The following is a 12,478-nucleotide window of genomic DNA, read 5'->3' on the forward strand; positions in this document are numbered from 1 at the left end:
TTCAGTTAACGGGTGTTAGCTGGAACCATTCTAAGCTGTCAGAGAGGTTCAAATAAAGCTGCAAAAAAGATAAGACTTCACTTTCTCATTTGTTACCAGATCTGTACCCTAAGGCCACTTTATATTCTGTGTGTGTGTGTGTGTAATATATATATATATATATTACACACACACATATATATAACACATATATTTATATATATATGTGTTTATATTTATTTATGTGTATATAATTATATATATAATTATATATATACATATAACATGTTTATATTTATTTATGTGTATATAATTATACTTATTTATATTCTTATTTTATCATCTTTGCATACCCTTAGCCAGTGGGCATCTGGGTGCATGCACGGCGCTGTCAGTTGCTGAAGCAGCGTTGCTTGGTTACCATGATTCTGGGCCTTGAGATTCTAAACCGCTAAGCTGCCCTACTGACCGGTTGTGGCAGTGAGGTGGTTGGCTTATCTACAGATACTATTGTGCTCTGGAGACGCGAAAAGCAGAGGGAAGAAGAGGCTTCTCTGAAGCCCCTAGGCCTCTGCCATGAAGAAGATATTCACCCGTTGGAGGAGACAGGAGTCCTGGTCTTCCGGATCCTCCACCAGCACAGGGAGGAGCAGAGTTGGAGACAGAGGCCCCGGGTACCACATCCGAGGCAAAGATCTCAAGGAGATACACAAAGCTGCCAGCGTGGGCAATGCAGTAAAAGTAAGGCAGATACTCTTGCTCCAGATCAATGCCTTAAATGACAGAGACAAGATGAACAGGTAATAGGGCAGTTGAGACCTGCAAGGTCTGTAGCCCGGGAGTCCCCTGGGAGGAGGTGGGCGGACCTGGGAGAAGTGCTCACCTGCACCGGCTCAGCCTTCTTGTCAGGCAGTCCTTGGTCCAATAGTCTCAAGGCGCCTCAGTGGTGGAGACCTTATGTGGGGTCTAACGTTCAGGCCAATTTATGAACAAACAAAACTAAAACTTAAGGAACCACTCACCATTCCCCTGATACAGCCCTTACAGACAATTTTATTTCTTTTTGTTTTTTAACATTTTTATTGATTTTTTAGAGAGACAGGGAGAGAGAGAAATGTCCATTTGAGAAACATCAATTGGCTGCTCCTGCGTGCCCCCTACTGGGCATTGACCTGCAAACTGGCATGTGCCCTGACTAAAAATCAAATCCTGACCCCTCCAGCCATGTCCACTGAGCTATGCCAGCTGGGCACTGGCACTTCACAGACAATTTTAAAGTGATTTAACTAAATATCAATAATGGAAACAAAATTACAGTGGGAAGAGATAAACCAAAGAACTTATATGCATAACCGATGAACACAATAGTGTGGGGAAAGCAGGATTGGGGAGAAGGTGGTGTGGAGAGGGGAGTAGGGAGGGGCAGCAGGGTAGAAGGAGTCAATGAGGGAATAAAGGGGGAATATCTGTATGACCTTCAATTATAAAGATAAAAAGTAAAATCAGCCCTGGCTGGTTTTGCTCAGTGGTTAGAGTATCGACCCCTGAACCAAAGAGTCGCAGATTCCATTCCAGTCAAGGGCACAAACTTCAGTTGCGGTTGATTTCTGGTTGGGCAACCAATCAATATGTCTATCTCACATGGATGTTTCTCTCTCTCCCTTTCTCCTGTCTGAAAATAAATGAAAAGTATAACCTTGGGTAAGGATTAAAAAATATAAAGTAAACTAAAATTATCAAAGAAAAATATTTAATAAATAAATAAAAGATTTAAAAATGAATAAAATTAAATTTTAATAAATTTATATTTATTAAATACAGAGCTTTTATATTTGATGTTTACTTTTTATACCATAATGTTATATATATAAAACACATATATACACACATATATATAAAATTACATAATGAGAGAAATAATTCCCATCATAAATCAACTTTGGGCTAAAAGTCCTCCAGATAACATCCAATAACCATTTTCTATCAGTATACATAGAGGTACATATGTTCTTTATTGAAGAATCTCACAGAGGAATTTGAACTGGGAAGAGGGTTATGTTCTTGAAAAGAAAGACTTGTTTTCTCAAAATATGTGTTTGTCCTACAATGATCAATTTTATAAACCAGATAAAATATGATTTTAATAGTTTGAGTTATATGTGTTATCTTTTATTGTTGTTATGAAATTAACATTTTAGTAGAGTAGAAAAAGATATTGCCTTCTAAATATCAACATGTGCTATAAATTTCCCAAAATTACTTTTTACCAATAGCTGAGAAGACAGATAAATGATTGGAACAGAAAAGATAATGAACAAACAGCAAAATATATGTAAGACTTTAGAACTTGATCCTGCTGATGTTTCTTGTTGGAGGGAAAGGTGAATTGTATACAAATAGTGGAAAAATACCTGTTAAGTATTTGGAGAAAACTAACTAAATTTCTATCCCCTCATAAAAAGTTTCAGATTAAAATATTTAAATATAAAAACGAGAAAAGTATGAGAAGAAAACACACAAAAAAAATTTATACATTTTTTTTATGTTGTCAAAGACTTCAAAAGTAAGATTTCTGGAGGTTGGTTGGGCAATATAAAAAAATTAAACCCTCTGTCTATCAGAATATAATATTAAGTAAATGAACTTGTAAAATATGTACAATGTGTATTACAGAAAAAGTATATCTTCATTTACAAAGAAGTCTTTAAAATCAACAAAAAAAAAAACCCTCTAATTTGAAAGTGGAAAACATACTTTTTGCATATCTACAGGTGACCTAAAGTAAAAAAAGAAAAAAATATTTAGTGTCCCTGGTAAGAAAAAGGAATTTTAGTTAAAAAGGGGTGACATGTCCCGGCTGGTGTGGTTCAGTGGTTGAGTGTTGACCCATGCACCAAGAGGTTACTGGTTGGATTCTTGGTCAGGGCACATGCCCAGGTTGTGGGCCCAATCCCCAGGTGCAGGTATGCAGGAAGTGGCCAATCAATGTTCTCTGTCATCAATGTCTTTATCTCTCTCTCCCTCTCCCTTCCTCCCTCTCTAAAAAAAAAAAAAAGAAGTGACATGCTGTTTTCCATCTACAAAGTTTGTGGAGATGGCCAACAGGGGTCCTTATACTGCTGCTTAAAGTTTAAGTTGCTTTTGACTTTGAAATAGGCAATTTGGTGCTGAATATCACATTTAAAAATATATATTTTTTTTTCTATACCCATCAATTCTATTTATACTATTATATCTGTAAAGAGAATTAGATAAATTACATACAACAATTTTTTCTCAGCACTGCATAAATAGCGATTAAGAAAAAAATCCGTTTTAATTATACTTACACACAGACTATGATCTTATATTAGCTGAAAATGTGTGAAAAATGTAATACATTTATTTCTGAGCAGTTGTATTATATGTGAAAATATTGTTTATAAAAAATCTGATTTTCTCCCTGGCCTGTGTGGCTCACTTGTTTGGAGGATCATCCAGTGCACCAAAGGGTGGCAGGATCGATTCCCAGTGCAGGTACGTGTAGGAGGCAACCAGCCGATGTTTCTCTCATATCATTGTTTCTCTCTCTCCCTCTCCCTTTCGCTCTCTCTAAAATAATATATGTATATATGTGTGTGTGTATATATATATCCCTGGAGAATAATAATAATAATAATAATAATAATAATAAGGCACTGTTTTGGTTCAAGCAAAGAGATAAAATATCTAATTTCTACAATGAACATGCATAGAAATTATAGTAAATGTAGTATTATTGGGAATGAAGTTATCCTAGAGAAGACCAATAAAATGAATCTTGTACAGATTTTTTTAAAAATAGTTTCTCACTTTCTGTTTTTTTTAAATGTTTTTATTTAAAACCCCAGGCATGTGCCCTGACCAGGAATCAACCAATGACATTTTAGTGTTGTAACAGTGCTCAATCCATTGAGCTACACTGGTAGGCCATCATTTTCTGTTTACCAAGATTGGTGTCTTCTGATAACTTTTAGCCTCTTCAGAAATAAAGGGAATTTTTTTATCTGCTCCTATACAGATAAACAAACATATGTATTTTACTTCATATATCTTTATTACATATAATATGTAATCATTGATACATTATTTATTTTAGTTGTTTGTTTATGAAAATAAAAAATAGCAAGAATAAGTGATTATTATTATTGCAGAAGTATCTCTTTACTTTATAAAAGTGTTCTTTTAAAAAATATTAAACTTTCTCACTATGTTTTACACATTCTTTCAACCCATTTACACAATCTATTTTTAAGGCCCTTTTTATTCTTAAAAATCTTCATGTTGCCCAGTATGATCAAAAAGAGAAATTCAAAATGGAAGTATTAGGACCTAATCACAGTTAAAGCTTTTTTTCCCTCCTTTCAGACAAAAAGATTTCTAAAGGAAGGAAATTGTAAAAGAGAACCTTTACCTGCCCTTTGAAAACATATAATAGTATTAAATACTGAGTACTAGAAATTTCTGATTTCCATACAATCTATAAATCTGAATGTTGAACAAAATGAGACATCCTTCTTCATTTGAATCCAGAGTTTCTTTTGGCTCAAAGATTTTTGAAAATCAAAGTAAGAATTACTTTTTTCAAAAAAATTATTGTTTTGCTCTTTTAGTCATCTTTCCTCTATAAAGCTTTACAAAACTAAAATTTATTTAAATACCAACCCTTTGACTAGCACTGCAAGAGGTCTGTTGTATTTACCATCATTTCACTTAATATAAGGCACCATGGATGGTATGATACTCAGTATTTTATGTACGAAGAAGAATTTTTTAAAATGCTACCAATTGTAGTTGTAAGAAATTCTGGATTATAAATTGCATTCCAATGTCAGAGATGTAAAACTGTGAGAATAAGCACCTTAGAATTATTGAAATACTGTGTTCTTTATGATCCTTAAAATATATCTGCTGTGTAGATAAAATGATATCATTTTGCTTAATTGAAATATTGTCTTAGTAAAGTCATAGTCATAGTAATAATAATAGTAATAGTAAAAAATAATACCAATATTATATAACAATCATTGAGCTATTTTTTGTGCTAGAAACTGTAGGAAACATTGCAGATTTTCATGTAAGCAAACAATCATGTTTTGTGAGGTAACTACTACTTTTATCCCCATTTTGTTAATGAGGAAATTGAGTCACAGAAAGACAAAGTGATAGCTAATGCATGACAGAGTTAAAATAGTATCAGACCCAAGTTGAGCTGAATTCCCTGGTTATGCTTTCTCTTTTCAAATAGGCTGCTCCTTCATGACTGTGGTGAGTAACAAAAACTAACAAATATTGTACTGTCTACAGAAGAAAACTACTATTTTTTAAGGCACAGGGATCACATGTAATGTCTACAATTACATGAATAATTGTATGCTTTGAGAGAGGGCACTCAAAGTTCCTAAAAGGTTCTCTCAATTTCATAGGACTGCCTTACATTTGGCCTGTGCCAATGGCCATCCAGAAGTGGTCACTCTGCTAGCTGACCAAAAAAAATGCCTGTTGGACCTTTGTGATAGACAAAACAGAACAGCTTTGTTTAAGGTATGTAGGAGCCAGTGATGTCAACATGAGATGGATTTGTCTTACTTATTTACATAAAAATGCGTTTATCTCATTTAACAATAAGTAATTGGTGAAACTTGTGGAATGCTTACTTTGAATTTCCAGAATTTACAGTCCGTTTCTTGGCATAATACTGACAGGCCGTGCAGTGCCAGCAGGAGGAGTGCGCCGCGGTTCTGCTAGCCCGAGGCGCTCACCCAAACCTGGTGGACATCGACGGCAACACGGCTCTGCACTATGCTGTCCTGGGTCAGAACGCAGCTATCGTGGCAAAGCTGCTTTCATATGGAGCAAACATGGAAGCTAGAAACAAGGTATCAACCAACTAATTTATTTACAAAACACTTGAGATATATGTCTTTGTTTTAGCCACAAGCATTTTCTTTCTCCTAGACATAGACTGAATACAGAATATCAGAGATTGTCACCATGGAAACCACTCCAAAGCCAAGTCAGGAAGGGCTGGAGAAATGCGATGTCCACAGAAAGGGCTGTCTCCCCACTACCCTTCCAGCCCAGAAGGAAGAACTTCTTATTAACCCTGAGAGTGGGTGATAGGCTCAGAGCCCACCAAGGACTGAAAGGCTCGGGGAGTGAAGTGATGGGGGTGGGTGGGGTTGCTGCTCTGCAGGCTGAGGCCTAGGAAATGGGTGCTGCTGGGGATGGGTGGCAGGAGGAGACCTAGCACCTAGCAGGGGCAGCTGGGCGAGTGTAAGCAGGAAGGGGAGGCAGCAGTCCACAGTCAGTAATATACCGACAGTCCCCCACGATAGACACTGCGACAGGAACAAAGGTTCTTGGAACCGTACTGTACAGGTGTGAAGTGAGTTCTGGACATCGGGGTTCCAGCGGATCTGTTGAAGAGGGAGAGGAGGGCATTTTGAAGAGAAGGAGCTGCCAGTGACAGCTTTTTATTTACTTTCTATTTTATACGTTTAAGTTCTAAGGATCTCTTATCATTTTTAAAATTCAGTTTTGACATATACAACTTTATAAATTATAAATCATTTTTTTCTTCTTCACAGGATGGTTTCACATCACTTTCACTTGCTAAAAAACAAAACAAAGAGCAGATGGTGGAACTTTTAATAAAGAGTAATGCAAAAGTCGATCTGATGGACAGGTAGATTTGTTTGTCCTTTATTATTATTTTTTTATTTTTAGCTTTAGTATTGTCCTAGAATGGTAACAAGCATTCATGTTATAAATATTAAATTAATAAGGAAAGGATAGTGAAAAATATTAGCACATCATCAGTTAAGTACAAAAGCAACTTTTCTGATTGGGCAACTGGAAGAACAGCATACTTCAGGATTCGTATTCATTTATAATACTGACTGATGTTATTTTCAATCTGGTCTTTTAGGTCATGATTTTATACTTGCTAGAGGGGTTTCATATTAGTTTCATTAGTCTTACATAGTATGGACTCTGTTTGCTTACTTTATGATACAATAGAAGACCTAATCTCTCTTACAGTATTTTTAAACTATACTTGGTATATATTTGTTTCAGAAGATGCGTGGTAAAGATACATAGAAAAAGATTTTGTCTTTTGGATGACTTTTGCTTTAAGTTGATTTCTAAGTTATCCTGAAATGGCTGAGCCCAGATAGTATGGGCTCATCAGTGTTTATCCCTTCTCATTTTTAGTATATTTTGATGTTTTTATTTTTAACTGGTATGGATAGGAGGGAGAAAGATAACTTAATTGAATAAACCTTTTCTATAATGAAGACAAGTTCCTATCACAAGTAGGTGATAAAGAAAATGCAAATGGGCTTTCAATTCACACAAGATTGAGTTTAAGGCCTAGCTTTTCTGCTTACCAGGTGTGTGACCTTGAGAACATTACTTATCACTTCCAAACATTTTTTCTGATATAAAAGGGACAATAATAATATAATTATTATTATATTGTGTGTAAAGTTATCCAGCATTTAATTTAGTGCCTAGCACATGCGTATCAGCATCAATAACAGTAACTATGACTACTATTATTATAATTAATATTAATATAATTGTTTTAAGCCTGACAAGTAGATTTTACTTACCTAACTTCTAGCTGACTTGGAAGAATAGTTAGTCTAAGGATAAAATAAAAACTTCTTTATTTAAATGTTTTCCTACTTCAGATTAGTGACCTCAACATAGTTTCTTATCTGTTAGAGGACTTTAAATTAGCAACTTCTATGTAATACCCAAGTTGAACAAGACGCTTCCTTTCAGTCCCTTCATTTTAGCCTCGGAGGTAATTTACAAAGATGAACACTTAGGCCTGTAAATGGTTAATTCTACACAGACAAACAAGATATTAACTTGGCAACATATCAAATTAGCCATTTAAATAGCTTAAATTTCTGAGGATAAATTTGTGTCTGTGGTATATTTGAACAGCCGTCAATGCTGCTGGAAGTGATGAGACTGCAAATAGGGTCAGGTTCTTCAGCAAGGCGTCGATGTCTCTCTCAAGATAACTATGGGTGGACTGCAGATTACGGTTTTGTTAGTAGTTTTAATTTGTAAGTATTTAAAATAAACACTAAACTGAGGTTTAAAATAATTTATTCTTATATAACAAATGAGATTCACAGTTTGGTTCAGGCAGTTTGAGAATGGCAGTGAGTTAATCTGTGTCATCAGCCAGAAACCAAGCAAAAGGTAGCTTAGTTAGAAGAGACAATGGGCCAGATTTTTTATCTTAGAACTTTTAAGTTCTTTATTATTAGGCATGCTAATGTAACCCTTTTCACTCCAAGTAGAATGCCTCTGCATGGGGTACAAATAAAATCATATCTCTGCCCTGGCCAATTTGGCTCAGCAGTTAGAGTGTAGACCTGCTGTCCAGAGAGACCGGGGTTTGGTTCCCACTAAGGGTACGTGCCTTGGTTGCAGTTTGTCCCTGGCCCTGGTTGGATCATGTGGGTGGCAGCCACTTGATGTGTCCCTTTCACATCGATGTTTCTCTCTCTCTCTCTCTCTCTCTCTCTCTCTCTCTCTCTCTCTCTCTCTCTCCCTCTCTCCTCCTCCCACTGTATCTGAACAAAAAGTGGAAAAATGTTCTTGAGTAAGGATAAAAAAGAAAGAAAAAAATTATTATCTCTGATTTTTCTAACTAGTTATTTGGAGTCTTGAAGTCTGCAATTTAGCAGAAAAATCTGTACTTTCGGGGGCTAACTTTTATACTTTCCTCTTTCAAATTTTTAAGAACCTTACGGGTTCACTAAGTCCAAGGGACACAATTCTCTTTCACAGGTCGGATAGAGAGGTATAAAAGAACATTCTGAGTTAAACTTTGAGCATCTTGTTTGGGTTGCTTTGTGTGTTTTTTTGGTTTTGTTTTTTGCTAGCAAATGTTAGTCTGAACCATCCTAACCTGTCAGGGAGCTTCAAATAATGCTGCAGGTAAATATCAGACTTTCCTTTCTGTTTGATTACCAGATCTGTACCCCAAGGCAACTGTGGTTCAGGGAGGTGATTAACTGACCCATGAATTAATAGTTAAGAAATGTTTGATCCAAGATTTGACCGTCAACCTGCTTGGCTCCCAAATGCATTCTGTTGTCCCTCAACATACTGATAAGTTCATGTGTAGCACTGGCATCTAGTTACATATGCAAATCAGATCAACTCAGAATGTCAAATCTCACTGTGTGTTTACTTTGATTTAGAGTTTTCCTAAGAAGCCCAGTGGTAACTAGTACCTTGTTTTTTGTTTTCTTCCTTTTTAAAAAAATTTTTATTAATTTATTTTTGTTGTAGATGTTTCTCCTTTTTTTTCCCATTGACACCCTCCACCCAATCCCCCATCCCATAGCAGGCTTTGTTGTCCGTGTCCATCGGTTATGCGTACATGCATATAGGTTCTGTGGTTTATCTCGTCCCTTCCCCCACCACCCCCTCCATATCTGTACCCTACTTCCACGTCTCTCAGTCTACCCAATTCCTCAGACTGTTATGTTTATTGTATTCCACAAATAAGTGAGATCGTGTGATATTTGTCTTTCTCTGCTCGGCTTGTTTCGCTTAGAATAATACTCTCCAGGTCCCTCCATGTCGTCTCAAAGGATAAGAGATCTTTCTTACAGCTGCATAGTACTCCATTGTGTATATGTACCTCAACTCCTTTCTCTGTCTACTGATGGACACCTGGGCTGTTTCCAGATCTTAGCCATTATAAATAGTGCTGCTATGAACATGGGGGTACATATATTCTTTTTGATTGGTGTTTCAGGCTTCTTAGGATATATTCCTAGAAGTAGGATCACTGGTTCAAATAGCAACTCAATTTTTAATTTTTTGAGGTAACACCATAGTGTTTTCCATAGGGGCTACACCAGTCTGTATTCCCACCAGCAGTGTACTAGAGTCCCTTTTCTGCACACCCTCACCAACACTTGTTGTTTGATGATTTGTTGATGGCGGCCATTCTGACAAGTGTGAGGAGATACCTCATTATTGTTTTAATTTGCATCTCTCTGATGATTAGTGACATTGAGCATTGCTTCATATGTCTCTTGGCCATTTGTATGTCCTGTTTGGAGAGGTGTCTATTTAACTCCTCTGCCTATTTTTTAATTGGGTTCTTTGTCTTCCTTTTGTTGAGTTGTATGAGCACTGTATGTATTTTGGAAGTTAACCCTTTATCTTATGCATCACTGGCAGTTATGGTCTCCCATACAGTGGATTGCCTTTCCATTTTGATGATCATATTTTTTGCTGTGCAGAAGCTCTTTAGTTTGATATAGTTCCACGTGTTCATTTCTTCCTTTGTTTCTGCTGCCTTAGGTGATGTATCAGTGAAAATTCTGCTGTGTATGATGCCTGAAATTTTGTTGCCTACATTCTCTTCTAGGATTTTTATGGATTCATGAGTCACATTTAAGTCTTTTATCCATTTTGAGTTTATTCTTGTGTATGGTGTAAGTTGATGGTCCAGTTTCGTTTTTTTGCCTGTAGCTGTCCAATTATCCCAACACCATTAATTAAAGAGGCTGTCTTTACTCCGTTGTATGCTCTTGCTTCCTTTGTCAAATATTAATTGAGCATAATGTCTTGGATCCATTTCAGGGTTCTCTGTTCTGGTCCACTGGTCTATATGCCTGTTCTTGTGCCAGTACCAGGCTGTTTTAATTCCAGTAGCTATGTAGTATAATAACCTCATATCGGTATTGTGATCCCATTTACCTTGTCCTTCTTTATCAAGATTGCTGTGGCTATTTGAGGTCTTTTTTGGTTCCATATGAACTTTTGAAGTATTTGTCCCAGTTCTGTAAAATATGTTGTTGGTGTTTCGATGGGGACTGCATTGAATCTATAGATTGCTTTGTATAGTATGAACATTTTAAGGATGTTAATTCTTCCAATCCATGAACAAGGTATGTCCTTCCACTTTTTATATTTTCCTCTATTTTGTTTTTCAATGTCCTGTACTTTTCTGAAAAAAGGTTTTTTACTTCTTTGATTAAGTTTCTTCCTAGGTATCTTAATTTTTTGCCATGATGGTAAATGGGATTTTTTTTTAGTTTCTTTTTCTGTGGGTTCATCATTGGTGTATGAGAATGTCGTTGATTTCTTGACGTTAATATTGTACCCTGCTACTTTGCCAAATTTTTTTTATTAAGTCTAGTAGACTTTTGATGGAGTATCTAGGGTTTTTATTGTACAATACCATGTCATGTGCAAATAATGACAGTTTTACTTCTTCCTTTCCAATTTGTATCCCTTTTATTTTTTCTTCTGGTCTGATTGTTGTGGCTAAGACTTCCAGTACTATGTTAAATAAGAGTGGCGAAAGTGAGCATCCCTGTCTTGTTCCTGTTCTTAAGGGAAATGCTTTTAGTTTTTGCCCATTGAGTATGATGTTGGCAATAGGTCTTTCATATGTGGCCTTTATTATGTCGATATATTTACCATCTATTCCCAGATTGCTGAGCATTTTTATCAGAAATGGGTGCTGGATTTTGTTGAATGCTTTTTCAGCATCTATTGATATGATCATGTGGTTTTATCTTTTATTTTATTTATGTGGTGTAGCACATTTATTGACTTGTGAATATTGTAATAGACTTGCATCCCTGGGATGAATCCCACTTGATCATGGTGAATAATTTTTTTGATGTATTGTTTGATCCGATTTGCTAGTATTTGGTTCAGGATTTTGGCATCTATGTTCATCAGGGATATTGGCCTGTAGTTTTTTTTCTTTGTAATGTCTTATTGTGGTTTTGGAATTAGAATTATGCTTACTTCATAAAATGAGTTTGGAAGTCTTCCTTCTTCTTGAATTTTTTGGAATAGTTTGAGAAGAATGGGTGTTAGTTCTTTGAATGTTCGGTAAAACTTCCTCGTGAAGCCTTCCAGGCCTGGGCTTTTGTTTGCTGAGAGAGCCTTGATTACATTTTCAGTTTCCTTAGTTGTTATTGGTCTGTTCAAGTTTTCTATCACTTCCCGGTCCAGTTTTGGGAGACTGTGTGTTTCTAGAAATTTGTCCATTTTACTTAGATTGTCCAATTTGTTTTCATGTAATTGTTCACAGTATTTGTTCATGATCCTGTGTTTTGCTGTGGTTTCAGTTGCTACTTCTCTTTCATTTCTGATTTTGTGTATTTGGGTTCTCTCTCTTTGTTTCTTGGTGAGTCTAACTAAGGGTCCATCAATCTTGTCTTATCTTTTTTATAAACCAGCTCTTTGTTTCATTGATCCTTTGACTTGTTCTTTTAGTCTCCATGTTGTTTATTTCTGCTCTTATCTTTAAAATGTCTTTCCTTCTACTTGCTCTGGGGTTTTCTTTGTTTTTGTTTTCTTTTTAGTTCTTTAAGTTGTGAGGTTAGATAGTCAATGAAAATTTTTTCTTATTTCTTGAGGTATGCCTGTAGTGCTATGAACTTCCCTCTCAGAACTGCTTTCGCTGCAT

At 35.9% G+C, this 12,478-nt stretch overlaps 1 protein-coding gene across 1 annotated transcript in view; it reads left to right on the forward strand.

Moving 5' to 3' along the window:
• The first annotated feature begins 555 nt into the window (after positions 1-555).
• The window catches only part of LOC118641131 (ankyrin repeat domain-containing protein 26-like), a 36,171-nt gene continuing 24,248 nt past the window's right edge, over positions 556-12,478 (forward strand). Inside the window, exons 1-4 of the mRNA XM_036278219.1 lie at positions 556-779; positions 5,424-5,541; positions 5,703-5,876; positions 6,588-6,685. Coding sequence (XP_036134112.1) covers positions 556-779; positions 5,424-5,541; positions 5,703-5,876; positions 6,588-6,685 — 614 coding nt within the window. The remainder of the gene's footprint in view (positions 780-5,423; positions 5,542-5,702; positions 5,877-6,587; positions 6,686-12,478) is intronic.

Source organism: Molossus molossus, unplaced genomic scaffold, assembly GCF_014108415.1.
Source record: "Molossus molossus isolate mMolMol1 unplaced genomic scaffold, mMolMol1.p scaffold_m16_p_1, whole genome shotgun sequence".
NCBI classification, from domain to species: Eukaryota; Metazoa; Chordata; class Mammalia; order Chiroptera; family Molossidae; genus Molossus; species Molossus molossus.